Source organism: Cetorhinus maximus, chromosome 12 (assembly GCF_964194155.1).
Source record: "Cetorhinus maximus chromosome 12, sCetMax3.hap1.1, whole genome shotgun sequence".
Taxonomy (NCBI): Eukaryota; Metazoa; Chordata; class Chondrichthyes; order Lamniformes; family Cetorhinidae; genus Cetorhinus; species Cetorhinus maximus.
In genome coordinates, this window is record NC_135890.1 from 125,744,856 (window position 1) to 125,757,193 (window position 12,338).

General features: G+C 47.9%; 1 protein-coding gene across 2 annotated transcripts in view; it reads right to left on the reverse strand.

Annotated features, from left to right (window-relative positions):
* The window catches only part of LOC144687964 (scavenger receptor class B member 1-like), an 84,449-nt gene that overhangs the window by 30,813 nt on the left and 41,298 nt on the right, over nt 1–12,338 (reverse strand). For both annotated transcript variants that reach the window (XM_078554621.1, XM_078554620.1), the window contains exons 7-9: nt 11,956–12,122; nt 8,761–8,879; nt 4,906–4,979 (exon numbers count right to left, since the gene is read on the reverse strand). In XM_078554621.1, coding sequence (XP_078410747.1) covers nt 4,906–4,979; nt 8,761–8,879; nt 11,956–12,122 — 360 coding nt within the window. The remainder of the gene's footprint in view (nt 1–4,905; nt 4,980–8,760; nt 8,880–11,955; nt 12,123–12,338) is intronic.

Sequence of the window (12,338 nt, forward strand, 5' to 3'; positions counted from 1 at the left end):
GTAATAGGAAGGAGTAACAAGCTCAGAGAACCATGGATGACCAGAGATATTCAGGTTACGATGAGAAGGAAAAGAGAGGCTTTTAGAAGGTACAAGGGAAGCAAATCAGCAGAGGCATTAGTGGAGTACAGAAAGTGCAGGGTGGAGCTTAAGAAAGCCATTAGGAGAGCAAAGAGGGGATATGAGAAAGCTCTGACTGGTAAAAGTAGGGAAAATCCCAAGATATTCTATAAGTATATCAATGGGAAGAGGATAACCAGGGAAAGAGTAGGGCCCATAAGGGACCAAGGGTGGAGCCAGAGGACATCGCTAGAGTGTTGAACAAATACTTCACATCTGTCTTCACCCAAGAGAATGAGGATGAAGGTATCGAACTCGGGGAGAGAGACTGCAAGGTTCTTAAGCAAATTGATATAGGGAGTGACAAGGTATTGGAGGTGTTGGCAGGCTTAAAAGTGGACAAATCTCCAGGTCCGGATCATTTGTGCCCCAGGCTGCTGAGGGAGGCAAGGGAGGAGATTGCAGGGGCTCTGACCCAAATTTTTAATTCCTCTCTGGCCACAGGGGAGGTGCCAGAGGACTGGAGAACAGCTAATGTGGTCCCGCTATTTAAGAAGGGTTGTAGAGATAAGCCAGGAAACTACAGGCCAGTGAGTCTCACGTCAGTGGTAGGGAAACTATTGGAGAAAATTCTGAAGGAGAGAATCTATCTCCACTTGGAGAGGCAAGGTTTGATCAGGGATAGTCAGCATGGCTTTGTCAGAGGGAGGTCATGCCTAACAAATTTGATTGAATTTTTTGAGGAGGTGACCGGGTGTGTAGATGAGGGTAATGCAGTTGATGTAGTTTATATGGATTTCAGCGAAGCCTTTGACAAGGTCCCACATGGGAGACTTATAAAGAAGGCAAATGCACATGGGATACAGGGTAATTTGATGAGGTGGATTCAAAATTGGCTTAGTTATAAGAGACAGAGGGTGATGACAGAAGGATGCTTTAGTGACTGGAAGCCAGTGTCCAGTGGCGTACCACAGGGATCTGTGCTGGGTCCCCTATTATTTGTCATTTATATAAACAACATAGATGACTATGTGGGGTGTAGGATTAGTAAGTTTGCGGATGACACAAAGATTGGCCGGGTGGTTAACAGTGAGGTTGAGTGTCTCAGGCTACAGGAAGATATTGACGGGATGGTCAAATGGGCAGATAAGTGGCAGATGGAATTTAACCCTGAAAAGTGTGAGGTGATATGCTTTGGAAGGAGTAATTTGACAAGGAAGTATTCAATGAACGGCATGACACTAGAAAGTTCTGAGGAACAAAGGGACCTTGGCGTGTGTGTCCATAGATCTCTGAAGGCGGAGGGGCATGTTAGTGGGGTGGTGAAAAAGGCATATGGGACACTTGCCTTTATCAATCCAGGCTTAGATTACAAAACTAGGGAGGTCATGTTGGAGTTGTATAGAACCTTGGTGAGGCCACAGCTGGAGTACTGTGTTCAGTTCTGGTCGCCACATTATAGGAAGGATGTGATTGCACTGGAGGGGGTGCAGAGGAGATTCACCAGGATGTTGCCTGGGATGAAACATTTAAGTTATGAAGAGAGGTTGGATAGACTTGGGTTCTTTTCGTTGGAGCAGAGAAGACTGAGGGGCGACCTGATCGAGGTGTACAAGATTATGAGGGGCATGGACAGGGTGGATAGGGAGTAACTGTTCCCCTTAGTTGAAGGGTCAGTCACAAGGGAACATAAGTTTAAGGTGAGGGGCAGGAGGTTTAGGGGGATGTGAGGAAAAACCTTTTTACCCAGAGGGTGGTGACAGTCTGGAATGCGCTGCCTGGGAGGGTGGTGGAGGCGGGTTGCCTCACATCCTTCAATAAGTACCTGGATGAGCACTTGGCACGTCATAACATTCAAGGCTATGGACCAAGTGCTGGTAAATGGGATTAAGTAGTTAGGTCAGGTATTTCTCATGTGTCGGTGCAGATTCGATGGGCCGAAGGGCCTCTTCTGCACAGTGATTCTGTGAGTGGGTGACAAAAACAAAAATACCTGGAAAAACTCAGCAGGTCTGGCAGCATCTGCGGAGAGGAACACAGTTAACGTTTCGAGTCTGTGTGACTCTTCAACAGAACTAAGGCAAAATAGAAAAGGCATGAAAAATAAGCTGGTTTAAGGTGTGGGGGGGGGGGGGGGGGGGGTTGGGGGGGGGGGGTGGGACAGGTAGAGCTGGATAGAGGGCCAGTGATAGGTGGAGATAACCAAAAGATGTCACAGACAAAAGGACAAAGAGGTGTTGAAGGTGGTGATATTATCTAAGGAATGTGCTAATTAAGGGTAGAAAGCAGGACAAGCAAGGTACAGATAGCCCTAGTGGGGGTGGGGTGGGGGGAAGGGATCGAAATAGGCTAAAAGGTGAAGATAAAACAATGGATTGAAATACATTTAAAAATAATGGAAATAGGTGGGAAAAGAAAAATCTATATAAATTATTGGAAAAAACAAAAAGGAGGGGGAAAATCGGAAAGGGGGTGGGGATGGAGGAGAGAGTTCATGATCTAAAATTGTTGAACTCGATATTCAGTCCGGAAGGCTGTAAAGTGCCTAGTCGGAAGATGAGGTGCTGTTCCTCCAGTTTGCGTTGAGTTTCACTGGATCAATGCAGCAGGCCAAGGACGGACAAGTGGGCATGAGAGCAGGGTGGAGTGTTGAAATGGCAAGCGACAGGGAGGTCTGGGTAATGCTTGCGGACAGACCGAAGGTGTTCCGCAAAGCGGTCACCCAGTCTGCGTTTGGTCTCTCCAATGTAGAGGAAACCGCATTGGGGGCAGCGAATACAGTAGACTAAATTGAGGGAAGTGCAAGTGAAATGCTGCTTCACTTGAAAGGAGTGTTTGGGCCCTTGGCCGGTGAGGAGGGGGGAAGTAAAGGGGCAGGTGTTGAATCTTCTGCGGTTGCAAGGGAAGGTGCCGTGGGTGGGGGTTGAGGTGTAGGGGGTGATGGAGGAGTGGACCAGGGTGTCCCGGAGGGAACGATCCCTACGGAATGCCGCTTGGGGGGATGAAGGAAAGATGTGTTTGGTGGTGGCATCATGCTGGAGTTGGCGGAAATGGCGGAGGATGATCCTTTGAATGCGGAGGCTGGTGGGGTGATAAGTGAGGACAAGGGGAACCCTATCATGTTTCTGGGAGGGAGAGGAAGGTGTGAGGGCGGATGCGTGGGAGATGGGCCGGACACGGTTGAGGGCCCTGTCAACGACCGTGGGTGGAAAACCTCGGTTAAGGAAGAAGGAGGACATGTCAGAGGAACTGTTTTTGAAAGTGGCATCATCAGAACAGATGCGACGGAGGTGAAGGAACTGAGAGAATGGGATGGAGTCCTTACAGGAAGCGAGGTGTGAGGAGCTGTAGTCGAGGTAGCTGTGGGACTCGGTAGGATTGTAATAGATATTCGTGGACAGTCTATCATCAGAAATTGAGACAGAGAGGTCAAGGAAGGGAAGGGAAGTGTCAGAGATGGACCATGTGAAAATGATGGAGGGGTGGAGATTGGAAGCAAAATTAATAAATTTTTCCAGGTCCCGACGAGAGCATGAAGCAGCACCAAAGTAATCATCGATGTACCGGAGAAAGAGTTGTGGGAGGGGGCCGGAGTAGAACTGGAACAAGGAATGTTCCACATACCCCATAAAGAGACAGGCATAACTGGGGCCCATGCGGGTACCCATAGCCACACCTTTTATTTGGAGGAAGTGAGAGGAGTTTAAGGAGAAATTGTTCAGTGAGAGAACAAGTTCAGCCAGATGGAGGAGAGTGGTGGTGGATGGGGATTGTTCGGGCCTCTGTTCAAGGAAGAAGCTAAGGGCCCTCAGACCATCCTGGTGGGGGATGGAGGTGTAGAGGGATTGGACGTCCATGGTGAAGAGGAGGCGGTTGGGGCCAGGGAACTGGAAATTGTTGATATGATGTAGGGTGTCAGAGGAATCACGAATGTAGGTGGGAAGGGACTGGACAAGGGCAGAGAGAAGGGAGTCAAGATAGCATGAAATGAGTTCCGTGGGGCAGGAACAGGCTGACACGATCGGTCTGCCGGGACAGTCCTGTTTGTGGATTTTGGGTAGGAGGTAGAAGCGGGCCGTCCGTGATTGGGAGACTATGAGGTTGAAGATTTTTAAACGTATTTCCATCCATTGTTTTATCTCTACCTTTTAGCCTTTTTCGATTCCTTCACCCCACCCCCACTAGGGCTATCTGTACCTTGCTCGTCCTGCTTTCTACCCTTAATTAGCACATTCCTTCAGATAATATCACCACCTTCAACACCTCTTTGTCCTTTTGTCTGTGACATCTTTTGGTTATCTCCACCTATCACTGGCCCTCTATCCAGCTCTACCTGTCCCACCCCCCCTTAAACCAGCTTATATTTAACTCCTTTTCTATTTTTCCTTAGTTCTGTTGAAGGGTCATTCGGACTCGAAACGTTAACTGTGTTCCTCTCCGCCGCTGCTGCCAGACCTGCTGAGTTTTTCCAGGTAGTTTTGTTTTTGTTTTGGATTTCCAGCATCCGCAGTTTTTTTGCTTTTATTTCATAAGTGGGGTCCTGATTCTCTCAACTCCTGAAAATTGATTCCTCATTCCACATACAAACCTCTCTCTCCATTACACTCATTCACTCAATTTCCAAAATTCTAAATGATGAGTACGTTTTATATATTCTCAGCTTTAACCAACTTTTCCTCTTCACATTCTCCTTGTGCAAATCCCGTCTGATCGAGTTTGGGTGGTTCGGGTTAGGATTCGTATTATTTTCCTCTTGATTGTCACAGCCTTCAGTTTTAAACTGCAGTCACTTTTCCCTGCTCTTTAAGTAGCCAGAAGTTTATAAAAATGATCTAATAAACTCACTTTATTCCTTTTGCAGATTTCAGGAACAGGTTTAACTGTAATTTAATTGAGACATTCATTGGGATTCCAGATTCCTGCAAGAGAAAAATAAAAAGACCGACTTTCAAATATTTTCTCTGAAGTGTCAGTAGTTGCGCTTGTTCAGTAATTGCTCATGTTAATCAGTGTTAACTTCTCCTAACTTTCCATTAGTTTATTCTTGCCTCAAATGGCTAAGTTAAGAGGCAAAGTGATCACTAAGTTGGATATAACTTTCACATTCCCTTTTTCCAGAAATATATCCCTCAGGATTTGCCGGTCACTCTGACTTCATCAGATAGAGAAATCCAAAATTTACTGAGCTTTTTATAACATGTCAGCAGCTCCATTGAAAAGCACAGGTCCGACCTCGACGGGACAGTCCGACTGCAGCAGGGGTGGAGACAGCCTGTGCAATGGTTGACCCTGTTGCCTCTGGTGTCCAGCTGCTGCTCCTCCTCCCTTTGGGTGCGCAATGGTCCTGGCCTGACTTCTTGAGGCTTCTCTTCTCCTTCCCTCAGGCAGCCAGTCCCTCAGCTCCATCCACTTCCTCACCTCCAGCCAAGGGGCCACCTCCTCCATTGAAGAGCTGGAAATAAGCAGCCTGGAAGACCCCTCACAGCGCTTACCCTCACCCTCCACCAGCGCAGAGACACACACCTCGGTGGGACCTAGATCTATAGCAGGCTCGGGTTCACAATCTGGTGGTTACTGCACGGACACCTGTCCTCAGCAGGAGGAGGCAGGTTCAGCCGAGCTCCCCGGCACTCGGAGAGCTGCTGGGGAAGAGGCATCTGTGAGGTCCCAGTCAGATGATGAGCCCCTGGATTTGACTCCCAACTCATCGTGGAGAGTCAGCAGAAGGTGGGGGAACATCACATAGAGCTGTTGGAAACCCTCACCAGAGTGGCCCGCAAATCGGAGGAGTGCATCTGCCTGCTCTCTGATGAAATGGTGCCCACATGTGCGCGTGTGGGGAGGATGGAGGATGCCATGGAGACCCTGGTACGCAGAACGCAGGGATGTGTGCAGACCTGCACTCCATTGCGGAGCCATGGATGAGTCCCTGCATTGGCAACACGAGAGGGAAACGGGGCACCTCGATGTCCCTTCAGGTGCTCCTTCCCCTCAAGAAGTCAGGCCAGGACCATTGGGCACCCAAAGGGAGGAGGAGCGGCAGCTAGACACTCCTGGGTCATTCCCTTAGGAACCTCAGAGGCTGTCCTCTCCCTCCGAGTCCCCTTTGCCTGTGACTCCCTCAACCTCGTCCTCTGTAACCACAGAGGGAGCAGCTGGCCCACAGGAGGACAACTAGAGCAAGTCAGGGCCCCCAAGGCCCCAGCTCTCCAGAGGACCCACGCCAAAAGCATCAGAGGCAACAGGGTCAACCATTGCACAGGCTGTCTCCACCCCTGCTGCAGATGTCAGGGCAGCACCTAGAAGTCTAAAGCTGAGAAAAGTTAAGAATTTTTGATCACAAGCAGTTGAATGGGTGAACACATTTTCTTACATTATAATCTGAAAATATATTCACTTTAATGTGTAATGGTGTCTTTCAACTTCATTGACAGGCTCTGCGAGTCCTCTCCCACCACCCACCCCGATCACTAGCCGTTCAGCTGCACGCAGTTGGCCCACGAGTGATTCTGGAGGGAGAAGCGTGTGTGTGTGTGGCAGGGTCTTTTGGAACCTCATGCAAACACTCTCCCACGCACGCGGATCCTTCACGTATCAAACTCACCTCAATGTCCCGAGCATTTTCAATGCTGCCCGCTGGGGTTTGCTTTCAGTTGTCCATCTGAGCTGAACGGCATCTCCGCCCACCCACTGACCACACTCCCCTGCAGCACCCGTTCCCACCCAGCATGAGGCTCCATTCACTTTCAATTTTGGAAGGTTTGTCTTCAGCTCCCCTGTCCTTTCCCCTCCCCCAGTCACCCATTTCCTTTCCTCATCACAGTTTACCCCCTCCTGGCGTCACCTTCCACCCCCCCACCATCATCTACCAGCCACAAGCCTTTTCCTTCTGGGATATCCAGGTGAATGTGCACGTTCCCTACCTTCCCGAATTTCCCACCCCCATCCACATTCACCTCCCCGCCCTCCTCCTTCCCACCCCAGGGTCAGTGTCTGTCTCCGAGTCCCCACCAACCACCCTCGCTTTCCCTTCTAGCGATACTGTCACACCCTCACCCACCCAGCAGACCGGCTCACTCTGCCCTCTCTCATTCTCACCATTCCCTCCTACCACACCCACCCTCAGTTCGCTCCCCAGGAGGCAGCCATCAACTTCACACATCCCTCCCTTGCATGTTCATCTGGACATCAACCCCCCCCCCCCCCCCCCCCCTCAACCTTTACTCCTTCCTCACCCCCGGGCTCCTTCCTCACCCCTGGACTCCTTCCTCACCCCCGGACTCCTTCCCCCCTCCGGACTCCTTCCTCACCCCCGGACTCCTTCCCCCCTCCGGACTCCTTCCTCACCCCTGGACTCCTTCCTTCCCCTGGATTCTTCCCCCCTCTGAACTCCTTCCCTTACACCTTCCTCCCCCCTTTTACCTACCTCCCCAGTTGCCGTATTCTCCCCCATTACAACCTCCTCCCCTTGACTCCCTCCCCCCTAACCTTACCCCCACCCCGACACCATTGTGCCCCCTTCCACACCTCACTCCTCCGTGTCCCTGGTACACCTTCCCCTCCCTGTCAAACCTGCACCTTCCTCTCCAGCCCCTCGCTGATCATCCGGAGCAGACCATGGCCGAGACTCTGATGTCCTGAAGCAGACCCTCACTGGTGACCTTCCACCTTCCGTGAGCTGCTTCGCGGTGGAGCCATGTCCATGAGAATCCAGCCGGCATGTCATGGACGTTCCTCCAGGGTCCCGTTGCTGTCGGGCTGCAGAATCTCCTGCTCCTCGGATGTCCAAGATGTGAGCAAGGCCCTGGTGGTAAATCCCGACTTCCACATGTCACACTTGTCAAGGTGTGTTCTACACCGGCGTGTTTTGCCGATGTGGGTGATAAGTGTGACCTCGGGGGGTGATTCCGACGGGCTGACCTTATAAAGATTATGCAGATATATTAATGAATTTCCTGATGTCTGACGGTTGGAAACATGGGCGCCATCGACGGGCAGAGTGGACAATCGCAAACTGGTTTCACAATGGCATGAAACTGGTTTTTGGCCTTCCCGCCACATTGTCCGCTCACGCCCACCATGACCCCCATTGCCAGAGGGCAGCGAAAATTCCACCCTAAGTCTTTTCAAGAGGGCATTGCTGGTCTGATGGGTTAGGCAGATGGGTGTCAGCTAAAACTTAATGCAGAGACACAAGGTGATAATTCTGAGATGAGATAAGAAGAGGAAATATACCTCAAATGGCAAAGCGTGAAAAGGAATATTGGAGCAGAAATTTTTAAAGGTTAAGGTAGTAAAATTTAAAAACTATAATAAAAGCAATGAGTTCTTAAGTTCTAAAAATAGGGACATTAAGGACAAAACCAGAAAGTTAATGTTAAACCAAATGAACTCAGCTGTTAATTGTAGTTTAAATTTTAGGTCCAGTTCTGTGCACCATTTTTCAGGTAAGCCAATGAGAAGGCTCTGAAGATTCACTAAGATGATCCCAGGGATAAGAGGCTTTAGTTATGAGGGAAGACCAGGGAAACTGAGGAACTATTTGTTTTGGAACAGAAAAGGATGAGGGAAAATTATCTGCTCTGCGTTGGGATCACATTAACTTATCACAGAGTCATTCTTGAGATGCCAGCTACCTTGACGCGGTTGGTTAGTTTTGCTAGTTTTATTGATTGACCTGTCTGTAAAGATCTTACTTACAGGATGGATGTCAATGAAAAGTGCATGATCTTTCTCATTGGGATGTAATCCATCGACAGCCTCCAACAGGACTGGGTCAGCATTGTAGAAGTGCGGGTGCGAGATGAAGATTTGAGCATCTGAAGATGAAAAATTTATAATAAGCCCAAAATAAACTATTACTGTTCTTCCCAACTGAATTATACAAGACAAATCATGCACACAACTCAGCAGCAACCCATTCTCCTCAGATCTGAAGGAAAGATATCAGGTGAGCATTTCATTGAGGAATATTAAAACTCATCACTCCTACCCTGGCCCTGAACTCACATCTTCCTCTAGTTTGTCTTATCTCCTCTCATGCTTCACCAAGTTCATCTTGTTGATGAAATCCACCTCTTGTTCCTTCTCCCTTTTGCCCACTAAAGAGCTTCAACTTCCAAGTTCCCTTCCTGGTGCCCACATTGGCTGTTATTGTTAATGGTTCCCTCTTTTCAGGTACTGTCCCTCTATCCTTCAAACCCTCATCTCAAAACAATCCTGACCCCTCCAATCTTGCAAACTACTGCCCCATCTCCAACCTTTCTTTCCTTTCAAAAGTACCTCTTACATGTCGCCACCTCCCAAATTTGTGCCATCTTCATGGAGCTAAGAATTTGAATGTCTTTAATCATTGTACCAAAGCGACTCTCATCAGAGTCACAAATGACATCCTATATGACTGACAAATGTGAACAATCCCTCCCTGTCCTCCTCGACTTGGCTGAAGTTTCTGACTAAGTTGGCCAAACCATCCTCCTCTAATCTGGTTTGATTGTTTCACCTTTCTTAGATCATGGAGTCACATTTCCAATTTTCCAACCAAACTCCTGAATTGAGAGAACTTTGGAAGATTATGGCTGGAGCATCTGCAATTTCTTCACCTACTTTTCCTTTATAATCCTGGGGTGGAAAGGTCTCAGTTCCCGGGGCAGGATTTTTTGCTTGGTGTGTCGGCGCGCACCTGATGCAGCTGAGCATAAGATAGCACACAATGACATAGGGCAAGCATCCCGACATCCTCGCGCACTCGCATGACATTTCGGTCGACGGGTGCATGCGAGAGTTGCCAGTGTGCCTGCCGACAATTAAAAGGTCAATTAATGTATTAATTAACTGCGATTTTTTGCTGCCTGCCCAAGGTTACGGATGGCTGGTGAGCGAATCAGCCAGGCAGCCTTTGGATTTTTGAGGAATCCTCATCCAAAGGCAGGTTAAGGCTTCCGATATAATTAAAAAATAATAAAAATGTTTGGGCAGAATTTTTCTAATCTATACGTTTAGGTGAGAGAGTTCGAGGTGTGGACATTTTTTTCGCAATTTAAAATCTTTATTTCCTGGTTTGAAATTCTTCACTCTGAGGCAGCTCTCTGCCCTCAGGGAGCTTTCATTCTGCGCTCCCCTGTGCCCACGCTGACCTCAGTGCCCACCCTCCTCCTGCCCCCCTACCCCGGCAGTGCTGGGCCTTTCAGCCGTTAATTGACCAGCTGGTGTGAAATCGCGGTCAGGGGCCAATCGCAGGTGGTGACCCATTTCCCAGCCTCTCCAGGGCCTGTCCACTGCGCCCACCCGATAACCTCAAAATTCAGCCCCTGGGGATTTGCCAGGCTGTCGTTTCATTTCTTCATCTCGTACCGTTATCTTGCCTACGGTAACTTTAGTGAGTTTTAGGCCCAGATTAATTTTCATAGCTTTATGTTCTCCCACATCAACATTAAATCATCAAATTGTAGAATGATACAACATGGAGGAGGCCATTTGGCCCACTGTGCCTGTGCCAGCTCTTTGCACGATTAACTTAGCTAGCTCCACTCCCCTGCTCCCTCCCCACAGCACTGCATATTTTCTCCCCTCCAAGTATCCACTCGGAGAGTCTGCTTCATCCCTCTTCCAGCAGATGATTCCAGATCACAACAACTTGTTGTGTAAAGACAGTTTCCTTGTCTCCACTTTGGTTCATTTGCCAATCAGCTTCAATCTGTGTTCCTCTGGTTACCGACTCTCCTGCTCGTGGGAACAGTTTCTCCTTATTTACTCTATCAAATCTCCCCTTAACATTCTCTCCTCGAAGGAGAACAATCCCAACTTCTCCAGTCACTCCACATAACTGAAGTCCCTCATCCCTGGCACCATTCTGGTAAATCTCCGCTACACCCTCTCCAAGGCCTTGCCTAAAGTCTGGAGTCCTAGAGCCTGGAACTGGACACATCAGTCCAGCTGCATTGGGCCTAATCAGTGATTTTACAGGCTTCATGTAACTTCATTCTTTTTCTATAATTTAATGTAATATGATGCACCGATGTTGTTTAGTTGTTCCTTTTCAGAATGATGGAACTAAACAGCATGTCTGATAAACACATATCTTCAATGTCATTTCTGTTGAAGCAATGTGGTTCTGTCTGATTATGAAAAGCAAAATCCCTAATATAAATGTGATAATGACCCAGTCCTGGTAAATTTCTCTAAACCCTCTCCAAAGCCTTGATCTCCTTCCTTAAGTGTGGTGCCCAGAATTGAACCCAATACTCCAACTCGAACCTAACCAATGTTTGTAAAAGTTCAGCATCACTTCCTTACTTCTGTACTCTATACCTCTATTTATAAAGCTAAGGTCCCGTATGCTTTTTTAACATCCTTAACTTGTCCTGCCAACTTCCAACATTTGTTTAGACACCTCCAGCTCTCTCTGCTTCTGCAGCCTCATTTAAACTTGTACTATTTTGTTTATATTGTCTCTCGTTGCTCTTCCAGCCAAAATGCATCGCTTCACAATTGTCTGTCACCAGGTGTCTGTCTGTCCTCTTCATCGTTTATTACATTGCTGAGTTTGGAGCCTCTGCAGACTTTGAAATTATGCCCTGTCTATCCAAGTCCAAGTCATTAATATTTATCAAAAAAAGCAGCGGTCCTTATACTGACCCCTGGGAACACCCCTGTACAATTCCCTCCAGTCTGAAAAACATTTCACCACTACTCTCTGCTTTCTGTCTCTTAGTCAGTACTGTATCCACACAGCCACTTTCTCTTTAAAGGTTTCAATTTCGCTAATATAATCATTACTGTCATCATCAACATAAAAGCAAATCACAATTGAGGAAAAGTTGAAATGTTAATATGATTTCTTGCATCCATTTGGTTTTCTTTTTTAACTGGGCATTATACAGATTATATACTCACAGTCTCTGCATGTGCTCACATTCAGCACCCCGGACTGCCTGCAGGGACAGAAGCCTTCATTGGGGGGATACACTGTCCCATTCGCAAACATTGTCTTCGGAGCAATGTATCGGAAAGAAGGTATCCCAAAGGTCCTGCCTGATTGTTGGTAAACTAACTCTAATGACCTGTTCAAATTTAAAAATAAGATTGTTTAATGATCAATTTCCTGCCAATGCTATAACTGCAAAGTGAAATAATTAATCTAAAGGACATAGCTGCTAGACTGGGTCTGCGACAGGTGGTGAGGGAACCAACAAGAGGGAAAAACATATTTGAACTCATCTTCACCAACCTGCCTGTCGCAAATGCATCTGTCCATGACAGTATCGGTAGGAGTGACC